Below are 12,022 nucleotides of genomic sequence, written 5' to 3'. Positions count from 1 at the left end.
CAGGATTCACCAGTGAGTATCAGTGATCATCAGTGATACTGATGCTTGAAGGGGTATCCCTACCTTCCCTCAACTCGTGTGTGTGTCCCTGGATTGGGGATGCTGTGCCCATGCCCTGGGTTTCCGTGGACTCTCTCTGACTCTGTGCCCCAGAGGGTCCTGCGTTCCTGTCCCTGTCAGGGTCTCCTCACCATCCCCTGTTGCTCTCTGTGTCTGAAGTTCACGGCCCTCCTGGGTGGCTGGGGCTCTAGGTAACTGTGTCTGTCCCCAAGTCCAGCCCTCGCAGAGCTGGGAGGGTGGGGACTCTGTGTCCCTGAAGTTAAGGAGGCCCGCTGGGAAGTTAGCAGCTGGAGATTAGATTTCATAGTCACAAGAGGAAAGGAGGGAGAAGGATCCAGGTTTGATTTGGGGCCGGGTCAGGCCAGGGTACAGGGTCTCAGAATCATTGTAAGAATAGTCCTAACAGTTTCTGTTAATTGTGCCTTTACCGTGTGCCAGGCACTGTGCTTTGGACTTATATTTGTACTTTTTAAATATTACATTTATACTGTCATTTATAAACATATTTATATTTGGGGCTTCTCAGGTGGCTCAGTGGTAAAGAATCCACCGGTCAATGAAGGAGATGTGGGTTTGATCCCTGGGTAGGGAAGATACCTGGAGAAGGAAATGGCAACCCACTCCACTATTCTTGCCTGGGCAATCCCATGGGCAGAGAAGCCTGGTGGGCTACAGTCCACGGGGTCACAAAAGAGTCAGACCCAATTTATTGACTAAACCACAACATATTAATATTTGTACTATTGTATTTATTCACCATCACAATTAAGTACATATATTATATTTATAAATAATTATGTGCATTGTTCCTAATATTTTAAATACTATTTTATTGGTTATAAATTACTTTAGATAGTAATTCTATTATCATTTTCTGTTTCTATCATCATCTTGTATTATCCTTTGGAAGACAGGAGGAAACATTCAGAGAGATGAGTTCACTTGCCCAAGGTCACTCAGTAAGGTGACAGTCAAAACGTGAACCCAGTTCTTAGTGTCTCCAGCCTTTGGCTTTTAACTCCTACGCCACTCTGGGCAAAGCAGAAGACGGTGTCTAGAACAGGGGGGAAAAGGGTTAGCCGAGTGGCTGTGGATAACAGCAGATTGTTGTCAGTGTGGTGGGGTGCTGGTGTACGTTTGTTGAGTTTTTCCGTGTGCCAGGCACCATGCTAAGGGCTTTCATAATAAGAATATGGCAAGGACTTCCCTGGTGGGCAAGAGGCTAAGGACTCTGAACTTCCAAAGCAGGGGGCCCAGGTTCAGTCCTTGGTCAGGGAACTAAATCCCACAAGCCACAGCTCAAGATTCAGTATGCTGCAACTAAGACAGTAGATCTCATGTGCCGCAACTGGGACCCAGCGCAGCCAAATAAATATTGAAAAAAAAAAAAAAAGAATAGGCAAACACTCATATGGCACATAGCAAGGGCCTTACTTTAAGTGCTATTATGCGGATTATTGCATTTACTCCTTACACCAGCATCCTGAGGTGGATACTGCCCGTCCTTGTCTCCATGAGACCCTGAGATAGAGTCATTTGAGAAAGCTCATGGAGGTGCTGGGATCTGGCTCCAGGTGGCCTGGCTCCATAGGCTGTTCCTCTAGCCCCTGTACTTTTCTACTATCCCTTGTAATCTTCATAGCAATCCTATAGTGTAGGAAGAAATGTCACCCATTTTACAGATGAGGAAACTGAGACCCAGACTTGGACTCACCCACAGAGCCACAGACTTGAACCACTCTCTATCTGATCAGCTCATTCACACACCTGACCCTGTTCTCATATGGCAGGAGGCCAGGGATTCCAGAGTACTTCTGAAGGGCCTTGGCCAGACTCCCAGATGCCAGGGGCCTCATGTCCCTGAGGTCCTAGCCTCCCTAACCTTCCTGTAGAGCCCCTTAATTTTTCCTTTGGTTTGTACCATTTTGACTTGCTGATCAGTAAACATTCATGTTACAAAAATTGTCTATTTCCCCCCAGATTATGTTTTTCTATTTGTTGCTATACAAAATGTTTAAGTTTTATGCAGTTTAACCTATCCTTTTTTTATTTTATTTTAAAAAATATCTATTTATTTGGCTGTGCTGTGTCCTAGTTCTGGCATGTGGGATCTAGTTCCCTGACTGGAGATGGAACCCAGCGCCTCTGCATCGGGAGTGTGGAGTCTTAGCCAGTGGACCATCAGGGAAGTCCCCTGTTTATTTTATAGATGCAAGATTTCCAATCTTGGTTAAGAAAATCTAGTTCCCTGGGAGTGAGACTTCTGGGGTTGGGGGACAGTGGCAGCTTCTTCCTTCCCTCTCCCCTCCCTTGACTTGTCCTTCTTGGGGTATGTGGCAGAGGGTGTTGCTTGATATCTTGTCAGTTTGTAAGTCCTCTTTATATATGTTGTCGTTGTTCAGTCGCCGAGTTGTGTCCAGCTCTTTGCAACCCCATGGACTGCAGCACGCCAGGCCTCCCTGGCCCTCACTATTGACTGGAGTTGCCGAAGTTCCTGTTCTTTGCATCAGTGATGCCATCCAACCATCTCATCCTCTGACGCCTCTTCTCCTTCTGTCTTCAATCTTTCCCAGCATCAGGGACTTTTCCAGTGAGTTGTCTGTTTGCATCAGATGACCAAACTACTGGAGCTTCAGCTTCAGCTTCAGCATCAGTCCTTCCAGTGAATATTCAGGGCTGATCTCCCTTAAGACTGACTGGTTTGATCTCCTTGCTGTCCAAGGAACTTTCAGGAGTCTTCTCCAGAACCACAGTTCAAAGGCATCAGTTCTTTGGCGTTCTGCCTTCTTTACGGTCCAGCTCTCACAACCGTACATGACCACTGGGAAGACCATAGCCTTGACTATATGGACCTTTGTCGGCAGAGCAATGTCTCTGCTTTTCAACACACTGTCTAGGTTTGTCATTGTTTTCCTGCCAAGAAGCAATGGTCTTCTGATTTCATGTCTGCAGTCACCGTCCACAGTGATTTTGGAGCCCAAGAAACGGAAATCTGTCACCACTTCCACCTTTCCCCTTCTATTTGCCATGCAACAGTGGGGCCGGATGCCATGATCTTAGTATTTTTAATATACGTAGTCTTAAGCCGGCTCCTTCACTCTCCTCCTTCACCCTCAACAAGAAGCTCTTCAATTCCTTTTCACTTTCTCCCATTAGAGTGGTATCATCTGCATATTTGAGGTTGTTGGTGCTTCTCCCGCCTATCTTGATTCCAGCTTGTAGCTCATCCAGCCCGGCATTTCTCATGCTGTGCTCAGCATATAGAGTAAACAGACAGGGTGACAGCAGACAGCCCTGGGGTACCCCTTTCTCCATCTTGAACCAATCAGGTGTTCCATACAGGGTTCTAACTGTTGCTTCTTGACCCGAATATAGGTTTCTTAGGAGACAGGTAAGATGGTCTGGTATTCCCAGCTTTCTAAGAGCTTTCCACAGTTTGTCATGATCCACACAAAGGTTTTAGCGTAGTCGATGAAACAGAGATAGATGTTTCTCTGAAATTCCCTTACTTTCTCTATAAACCAGCGAATGTTGGCAATTTGATCTCTAGTTCCTTTTCCTTTTCTAAACCCAGCTTGGACATCTGGAGGTTCTTGGTTTGAATAATGCTGAAGCCTAGCATGCAAGGTTTAAGCGTGACCTTACTCGCATGGGAAGTGAGTGCAATTGTCCAATGGTTAGCACGTTCTTTGGCACTGCCCTTCTTGGGAATTGGAATGAGGATTGACCTTTTCCAGTCCTGGGGCCACTTCTGGGTCTTCCAGATTTGCTGGGATAATGAATGCAAAACCACCATCTTTTAGGGATTTGAATAGTTCTGCTGGAATTTCATCACATCCATTAGCTTTATTAACAGCAATGCTTCTTAAGGCCCACTTGACTTCGCACTCCAGAATGTCTGGCTCTGGGTGACTAACCACACCATTGTAGTAATCTGATTCATTAAGATCTTTTTTTTTAAATACAATTCGTCCCTGTATTCTTTCCATCTTTATATATGAAGTGAAGTGAAGTCAAGTCGCTCAGTCGTGTCCGACTTTTTGCGACCCCGTGGACTGTAGCCCACCAGGCTCCTCCGTCCATGCGATTCTCTAGGCAAGAATACTGGAGTGGGTTGCCATTTCCTTCTCCAGGGGATCTTCCCAACCCAGGGACTGAACCCGGGTCTCCTGCATTGCCAGCAGACGCTTTAACCTCTGAGCCACCAGGGAAGCCCTGGTATATATCTTTATATATAATAACTACTAATTCTGTGCTGTTCCAAGTGTTGCAAATTTCCCCCCAAGCCTTTTGTATATTACCTTGCAATGATTTTCGCCCTGCAAATATGTCATTAGCTAACTTCTCAACCTTGCTCTGGAAGATCTGCTCCTGGGGAGGTGGGGGCGACTCCCTTCTCATCTCCTCCCTCCCATCTCTCCTTTCTCTTTCAAGGTCTGTCTCTCCTTATCTCCAGCTTGTCCTTTCCCAAGGGCCTGCCTAGGGGGTAAGGGTACACGGCTGGCACGGAGGCCCAGCTCCCCTCCCTTCTTTGGGCCTCTCCCTATTTGGAAGTGGGAGGGGGTTGTCCGCTCGCTGTCAATTTTTAAGAGCTTCCCCCCCCCCCCCCCCAATAAGTATTAACCCTATGCTACCCTCTGTATTCCAAGCCACAGGTCCTGTCATTTGCTGCAATCCGTCTTAAGCAGCTGAGTTTTATGCAAATCAAGTCCGTCCTGTATGGGCGGTTGTGGGTTCTGATGTAGGTTGGGAAGTCTCCCTGCTCCCGGGCGCCCTCGCTTTCCCTCCCCAAGTCCTTATCTCGCAGCTTTTAGCTTCCCACGGGTCGGGCGCATAAAAGCGAGCTGGGGCTCTGCCTCGCAGCGTCACCATGTCCCCGCTGTGCCCACTGCTGCTGACCCTGGCCCTGTTGGCCGTCCCCGGCGTCCGAGGCGCCTGCCCGGCGGCCGCCGACCTGACGAACGCCGACGGGACGCGCACGTGCGCCAAGCTCTACGACAAGAGCGACCCCTACTACGAGAACTGCTGCGCCGGCGCCGTGCTCTCCTTGGAGTCGGGCGCCGACCTGCCCTACCTGCCCTCGGACTGGACGAAAGTCATCTCCTCGATCGTGGTGGGCCAGCGCTGCGAGCTCACCGTGTGGTCCGGTCGCGGCAAGGAGGGCAAGTCGCGCAAGTTCTCGGCCGGTAGCTACCCGCGCCTGGAGGAGTACCGCCGCGGCCTCTTCGGGGACTGGTCCAACGCCATCTCTTCCGTCTACTGCAGGTGCCTGCCCGCCGGCCCCAACACCCAGACCCCTGAGCCTCTGACCCAAACTGAGCGTCCTTAGAACCAGTTCCCGAGGTCCCCCTTCTCCTCCCCCACGCCCCCTTCCCCAAGCCCATGCCCCTTGGATCTCCCAGACCCAACTCTGAGATTCCCAGACTCAAACCAGTCTTCACTCTGGGGGCTCCCCCTCCCACCTCCCTGAACTGCCCACTTGCCTACCCACCAGACGGCTGCACTCTCAGGTGAGTGATCTCTGGTGACCTCCAGCCTAGTCTGGTGATGGGAAGCCATCAACCCCCTCACTTCGAAGCCCCAGAACCAAAGCTAGTCCTTCCTCACCCACCTAGATCATCAGATCCCAGGGCTCTCAGACCCAGCTCTGGGGCTCCCAGATTCTAAACCTGACTGACCCAGACCTCAAGACCCCAGACCTAATTCCAGGAATACCCTATCTAGCCCTCATGCTCCACTCTTCTCATCAGCATCAGCCTTGGCCCCAGAAACTGGTTCCAGTGCCCCCATTAAGGTTCTGAAGCCTCCAGGCCCAACTTTGGAGGCCCCTGAGCCCACCCTGGACACATATCCAAACTCACAGACCCCGCGGCCCTAGATCCACCCAGGGCACCCTCTAAAACCACCCACCTGTCCCTCTACCCCTAAGAACCCCCAGCCCCAAACTCCCAGGCCAGGATGCCTAGCCCCCGAATTTGGAGCCCAGCCCCAGCCCCTAACCCCATCTCAGGCTTCTAGAATCCCTCCTACCATAAATCTCTGAGGCCCTGGCACCCCCTGGCAATAATTTTCTATTCTGTTGCAGTTGCAAATGATACCTTACGAGATCGCTTATCTCCAGCCCTCGCAAAGTGCTGAGCCCCTCACCTGGCCTTGTCCATGGGGTCTGCTGAAGTCTGTAAGACCCAGGAGAACAGAGCTTTCTGCCTGCCCTCATATTGCCTTCCCTGTAATACAGCCTTTATGAAGCCATCTCTGTCTGCCATCTGCTTGTGTTTGGGCCCCAAGTCCACGCAGATGTGGGGTCGGGAACGGAGGAGGGAGCAGGGTGGTCAGGGCTGGGTCAGCCCATAGTACCTGCTGTGGGTGGGGACACATGCATAGACCCTGTGGGGGCACGTGCATGGATTTAGGTGTGCACACGTGCATGGATTTAGGTGCGCACACGTGTGCACATACCCATAGGGCATCTGTGTGACAAGTAATGGTACTGCTGGCTGATTTTTTAAAATATGACCTGTATCAGGTCATGGGATTTCCAGGTGGTGCAGTAGTAAAGAATCTGCCTGCCAGTGCAAGAGATGCAAGGACTGGTTCAGTCCCTGGGTCGGGAAGAGCCCCTGGAGTAGGAAATGGCAACTCACCCCAGTATTCTTGCCTGGAAAATTCCATGGACAGAGGAACCTGGTGGGCTATAGTTCACAGGGTTGCAAAGAGTCGGACATGACTGAGCATGCATGCTGGGTCTTAGCTGTGGCATGTGGGATCTAGTTCCCTGAACAAGGATAGAACCTGGGCCCCCTACATTGGGAGCCCAGAGTCTTAGCCACAGGACTACCAGAGAAGTCACACGGCTGGCTGATTGTTAAACACTGAAATGCTTTCCACACTTTTTGGTGGACAGCCATTTTCTGAATCCCCCCCTCCCCACACCAGATGTTCAGGCCTGCCAGGGACCTCAAGACTCTCTCAGGATTCATACCTACCATGGTAAGAGGCCTTCAAGGACTCTGCCCCATGTAGGTCCAGGGTCTGTTTTGTGATCTGCCCACAGTCCAGGACTCATGGGTTGTGAAATACTTTTAATGCCCCAGGCTCCAACCCATGGAGAACACTTTCATTCTAATTTGCATATTTCTGAAAATTCAAATTTGCAATTTACTACTCCTAAGGATAAGGACCCTTGATGAGTACCTGGGTTTGGGGGCTCTGGAGGAGTAAAAGAGGAGCAATGAGGGGTCTTGGGAGGAGGAGAAGCAGAGGGAAACTCTGGGGGATGATAACATGGGATTGGAGGGAGGAAGGAAATCTGGGGACATTCTGAGAGTTAAGAGGCATGGGAGAAGAGGGAGGTGAGTAGAGAGGCTACGAGGCCATAAGTTTGGAACATAAGAGATCTGAGGTCAAGGGAGGCACTGGAGATCAAGGATTAGAGGACGTGCAAGTGGGAAATGAACTTGGCGAAGTTCTAAGGAGCAAACACCAGGGAAACAGCATTCCTTGGGCACACGCATTTATTCATTCAGTCAACAAAGGTTTATTGAGCCCCTATTATCTTGTTAAGCACTGACTCAGGAAGAAGTGGCCACTGCCCTCATGCAGAGAGTGCAGCGAAAATCCCAGCCAGCCAGACAGTCAAAGATGTGTGAAGATGTCGAATGAGAAGCCAAGGCCCAGGCAGGATTACGGGGCACAGGAGGTAGTACGTGATCCGGGAGCAGCCAAGGGGACAGGAGGGTATACAGGGAGAATCGGGGTGCTCAGGGAACATGGTGGAGCTTAAGGGTCAGGAGGTACTAAGGGTTAGGGACTTCTAAGGCTTAGGGAGCTGCTAGGGGTTCAGAGAGATGCTAAGATATCAGAAGTGGTAAGGGAATAAGAAGTCACTGAGGGGTTGGTATCTCGTATCATCATATAAGAGGTCAGGAGGGGCCCAGGGTCAGCCAGTCACTCCCTGAATTGCACAGACACAGAAGAGTCGGTCACCCTCGTCCGCCGCAGCCCACCATGCTCCATCCGGTTCTTGGTCTTGTGCAGGAAGTGGACAAAGCGGACACCGGGGCCGTACTGGCGGAATACGTGGGACACCTGGGGCAGCACCAGGGCCAGGAAGAAGTTCTTATTAGGGACCCACAAGCCCTGCTCTCCTGCCTCCTCCCTCTATGAGGTCTTGGGACACGAAAGCACGTGTGGGGGTGGTGGCCGGGGTAGGGCGTCTCACCTGGATCCAGCGGCCGGGAGGGCCTCTCCCGGAGGTGCGGGGGGCCACATGGTGCTGGGCGATGACTGTGCTGCGGTCAGCCGCCAGCAGCCAGACGTGCAGCTCATACACACATGCGTCCAGCCTGCTGTCCTCGAACCTGGGGTGGGGGGCAGGCCTTCAGCTGCTACCACAGCCCCCGCTCCTGGTACGGTTGCCATTCCACACACACACCCACTGGCACCCACTACGTGCACTGGGGCTGGGTGCTGCTTGTGACACGGCGGTGACCAAGACAACCCTACGCCCTGCTCTCATGGGATTAATAATGGTCCAGTAGGGGAGGTGGACATGTCATTAGGAAGCGACAATTAGGCATGGTCAGGGGTGCGATAGGGGACATTTGGGGTACGGGAGCATAATGCATCTGACCCAGCTTAGGAGTGGTCAGGGAAGGCTCCCCGTGGCCTGAGTTCAATTCCTGGTTGAAGAACTGAGATCCTTCAAGCTGTGAGACGCAGCCAAATAGAGGGGGGAGTCCATCTCAAGAAAAGAGGGTGACCAACATCCAAGGAAGAAAGAAGAGGCTCTGGGCTGGAATATTTCAAGAACAGAAAGATTCAGACCAAAAGGGCCAGAGAGATGGAAAGGGCTGGGTCCCCCAGTGGCAGGAGGGTCTCAGGGAGCATGGGGTGAGGCATGCGCTTTGGGGAGCCCACGTGGGCCACCTGGCTGGGCAGGTGGGAGGGGCGGAGGCACGTACCAGTCCATGACCGTGATACGCGGCTGCTCATCGTCCAGTAGCTCCTCCCACAAGCCTTCGGCCAGAAGGTCCACGCACTGCTGCTTCACCGTCCAGCTGTGAGAGAGGGCACGGGGGAGGGCTGCCATCTGCTGGCATTCTCCCAGGTCAACCGGGCCCCCAGAAGTGGAACACCCTGATCGTTGTACCCTCCTAAAGACGTCAAGGGCGCTGGCCTATGGGGGCTGATCAGCCACACAGCACCTCACAGTCTCGGCTCCTATGAGCTTCTCTGAGGGTGATGCATCCTAAACCCTGTGCTGCAGATGGGGAAACCGCGGTGCACGCAGGGAAGTGACTTATCAAGATCGAGCAGCAAAGAAGTGGCGAGCTGAACCCAAGTGCCTGTGACTCGGAGCCCCTGAGTTGCGGCATCCCACCCACAATGCAGAAAGGGGGCCTGGTTTAAAGGCAGACAGCTGGTGGCCTAGGTGACTCTCCCATTCCCACAGAAAGAGGCTGAGTATAGGAACAGTATTAACTGCTAGGCTTCCCTGGCGGTTCAAGCGGTAAAGAATCCGCCGGCAGTGCCGGAGACCCGGGCTGGATCCCTCGGTCGGGAAGACCCCCTGGAGAAGGGAATGGCAACCCACTCCAGTATTCCTTCCTGGAGCATTCCATGAACAGAGGAGCCTGGTGGGCTACCGTCCATGGGGTCGCAAAGAGTTGGACGCGAACTGAGTGACTAAGCACGGCATGGAACACCTACTATGAGCAAACTGGCCAGACCCTATGCCATGTGTTTTACAGGCATGCTCTTAGGACTCATCCTGTTTACAGAGCCGGAGACAAGGGCCCAGAGAGGTCAACAGAGCTTTTCCAGGTCCCACAGCGAGGGAGGCCAGAAGAGGGAATCAAACGCAGGCCACGTGTGTCCCGGCCACTCACCTGAGGTTCTGCTGGAGTTTCTCAGTCCTGATGTGCCAGCCGCGGAAATTGCCTGGCGGGTGGAGGAGCAACAGATTAGAATTTGCCGCTTCTCCAGGGCCACCCCTTCCGCAGCATGGGGCTAGCCTCCGGGCGCTTACCCAGAGCCTCCAGGGGTTGCTGGGTGGGACCGGTAGGGGGCGCTGGCTCATAAATGTTGATGCCTGAAACGCGCAGGGAAGCGGAGCCTCAGGCGTGCTGAAGCTGCCCTCCTTTCTGCAGTCTCCCCACTCCCTGCCCGCTGGACTCGGCTGGAAGGACGGGAATCAATGCCCCGCCTGCCAGACCAGCCCAGCCAGGCAGCGGGGAGTGAGTCAGGGCCCAGGGAGAGCCCTGAGAATGTCCTGGGGTCAGAGGGCCAGTGCTCGGAGGGGGAGGGCGTTGTGGCGAGAGGGGAGGAACAGAGGGAGAGAGAGAGGAACCAGGAAAAAGAGAGAGAATATGGGAGGAGGGAGATAGCTCCAGGAGATAGTGAAGGACAGGGAAGCCTGGCGTGCTGCAGTCCACGGGGTCGCAAAGAGTCGGAATGACTGAGCAACGGAACGGTAACATGGGAGGAGGGTCGGAGAGATACAGGGTGAGACAGACCCTGTGAGAGATAGAGACACAAGATGTAGAAAGAGACAGAGATGCAAGTGAGACAAAGACACGCTGAGAGAAAAAGGGACCGAGAAGGAAGTGCTAGAATGCACGGCTGCTCGGTCGCTCAGGCGTGTCAGATTCTTTGCGACCCCATGGATTGGAGCCCACTAGGCTCCTCTGTCCATGGGATTCTTCAGGCAAGAATACTGGAGTGGGTTGCCATGCCCTCCTCCAGGGGATCTTCCCGACCCAGGGATCGAACCTGCGTCTCCTGCATCTCCTATAGTGCAGGTGGATTATTTACCGCTGTGCCACTGGGGGGCGGAGGGGGGGAAGCTCCAGAGAAGGACGCAGAGAAATAAAAACACAGAGGGAGACATCAAGAGACAGAGACCGAGAGCAGAGTAAGAGAGACAAGAAAGCAAAGAGAAGACGAGACCGACGGTCTAGGTGAGCGAGCCCGCGGGAAGGAGACGGAGGCGTGGCGGCCTCCGGGCTGCTCCAGCTTCGCGCAGACCATCGCCCCGCACCTTCGGGGTTGGGCGAGCGCAGTAGGTTGCGGTAGAGCGGCCGCCGCAGGAAGAGCAGCTTCCAGGTGAGGCGAGGGGGCAGCTCCAGGCTCCCTCTCGGCGGCGCCCACTCTTGCAGCAGCAGCTGCCGCGCGTGGGCCTCGGTTGGCGACTCCGGCGCAGGGAGCCCGGGGGTCTCAGGGGCCGCGGGCGAAGGCGGCGACGGAGGCGGGGGCGGCGACGCTGGCTCCTGGGGGCTCGCGGGTTCCTCCATCCCGCTGCCGAGCTCCGGTCCTTCCCGCACCTTCTCCATCGCTCGGGTCTGGGTGACTGTCCCGGCTCTTCCGCAGGGTTCGGGGTGAACCCGGGGCGGGAGAGGGCGGAGCGCCTCGACTGGCTTTTAAGTAGAGGGGTGTGTTGGGGGAAGGATCCGGGCTCCCAGGCCCTCCTCCCTAGGGCTGGGGAGCCCAGGTCCCAGCCCCTCCTTCTCCCAGCCTGCAGAAGTCCGGGTCCCAGCCCAGCTGGGTTTCCCAAGCCTCCTGCTCCAGTTTCCCCAGACATCAGCCCTGGAGAGGGGTGTGACCGAGGCGCTAATGCCAGGGCTCGGCTCTCTAATGAGGCCCATCCACCTCGTTAACATCCCGCGTGGCTGGAGGTAAGCTTAGTTAATGAAGCCCCCTGTCTCCCCCTCCCCCAACCTCCCGGTCAGCTGAGCATGCTGTAAGGGGTGGGGGTGGGAGGGGAGTCCCGCCTCTGATTGTTCCTCCTCTGCCCTCACTGGGACACAAACTTGGGACCTAAAATTTCTTGTCCCGGAAGCATAGTGGGGTGGGGTGGGGGAGAGAGAGAGACCCAGAGAGACTCTGAGCTAGAGATGGGGAGTCACAGAGATGGGGGACCCGAGGGAGACACTGAGATAGTGTCAGAAAGGGTGCCTTGCAT

General features: G+C 54.0%; 2 protein-coding genes across 2 annotated transcripts; one reads left to right on the top strand and one right to left on the bottom strand.

The window, feature by feature from the left end:
- The first annotated feature begins 4,930 nt into the window (after nucleotides 1-4,930).
- SYCN (syncollin) lies at nucleotides 4,931-5,389 on the top strand. The gene has a single exon (XM_069552413.1). The coding sequence runs from the start codon at nucleotides 4,931-4,933 to the stop codon at nucleotides 5,387-5,389; it is 459 nt and encodes a 152-aa protein (XP_069408514.1).
- A 2,171-nt stretch (nucleotides 5,390-7,560) lies between these two features.
- Nucleotides 7,561-11,450, bottom strand: NCCRP1 (NCCRP1, F-box associated domain containing). The gene is made up of 6 exons (XM_069550754.1): nucleotides 11,102-11,450; nucleotides 10,091-10,153; nucleotides 9,951-10,002; nucleotides 9,024-9,119; nucleotides 8,282-8,420; nucleotides 7,561-8,148 (listed from the first exon to the last, which is right to left on the bottom strand). Exons 1-6 carry the CDS (start codon nucleotides 11,391-11,393, stop codon nucleotides 8,008-8,010), a joined length of 783 nt encoding a protein of 260 aa, XP_069406855.1. The 5' UTR covers nucleotides 11,394-11,450; the 3' UTR covers nucleotides 7,561-8,007.
- Between the last annotated feature and the right edge of the window lie 572 nt (nucleotides 11,451-12,022).

Source organism: Ovis canadensis, chromosome 14 (genome assembly GCF_042477335.2).
Source record: "Ovis canadensis isolate MfBH-ARS-UI-01 breed Bighorn chromosome 14, ARS-UI_OviCan_v2, whole genome shotgun sequence".
NCBI classification, from domain to species: domain Eukaryota; kingdom Metazoa; phylum Chordata; class Mammalia; order Artiodactyla; family Bovidae; genus Ovis; species Ovis canadensis.
This window is presented reverse-complemented; position numbering and strand designations above follow the sequence as displayed.

Bases quoted from the DNA above. Each gene is read 5' to 3' on its own strand.
- SYCN (XM_069552413.1), top strand. From the start codon at position 4,931: ATGTCCCCGCTGTGCCCACTGCTGCTGACCCTGGCCCTGTTGGCCGTC.
- NCCRP1 (XM_069550754.1), bottom strand. From the start codon at position 11,393: ATGGAGAAGGTGCGGGAAGGACCGGAGCTCGGCAGCGGGATGGAGGAA. The intron at 10,154-11,101 runs GTGCGGGGCGAT...TGCGCGTTTCAG, and splicing joins GCGCTCGCCCAACCCCGAAG to GCATCAACATTTATGAGCCA. The intron at 8,421-9,023 runs GTACGTGCCTCC...CCCCCACCCCAG, and splicing joins CGTATCACGGTCATGGACTG to GTTCGAGGACAGCAGGCTGG.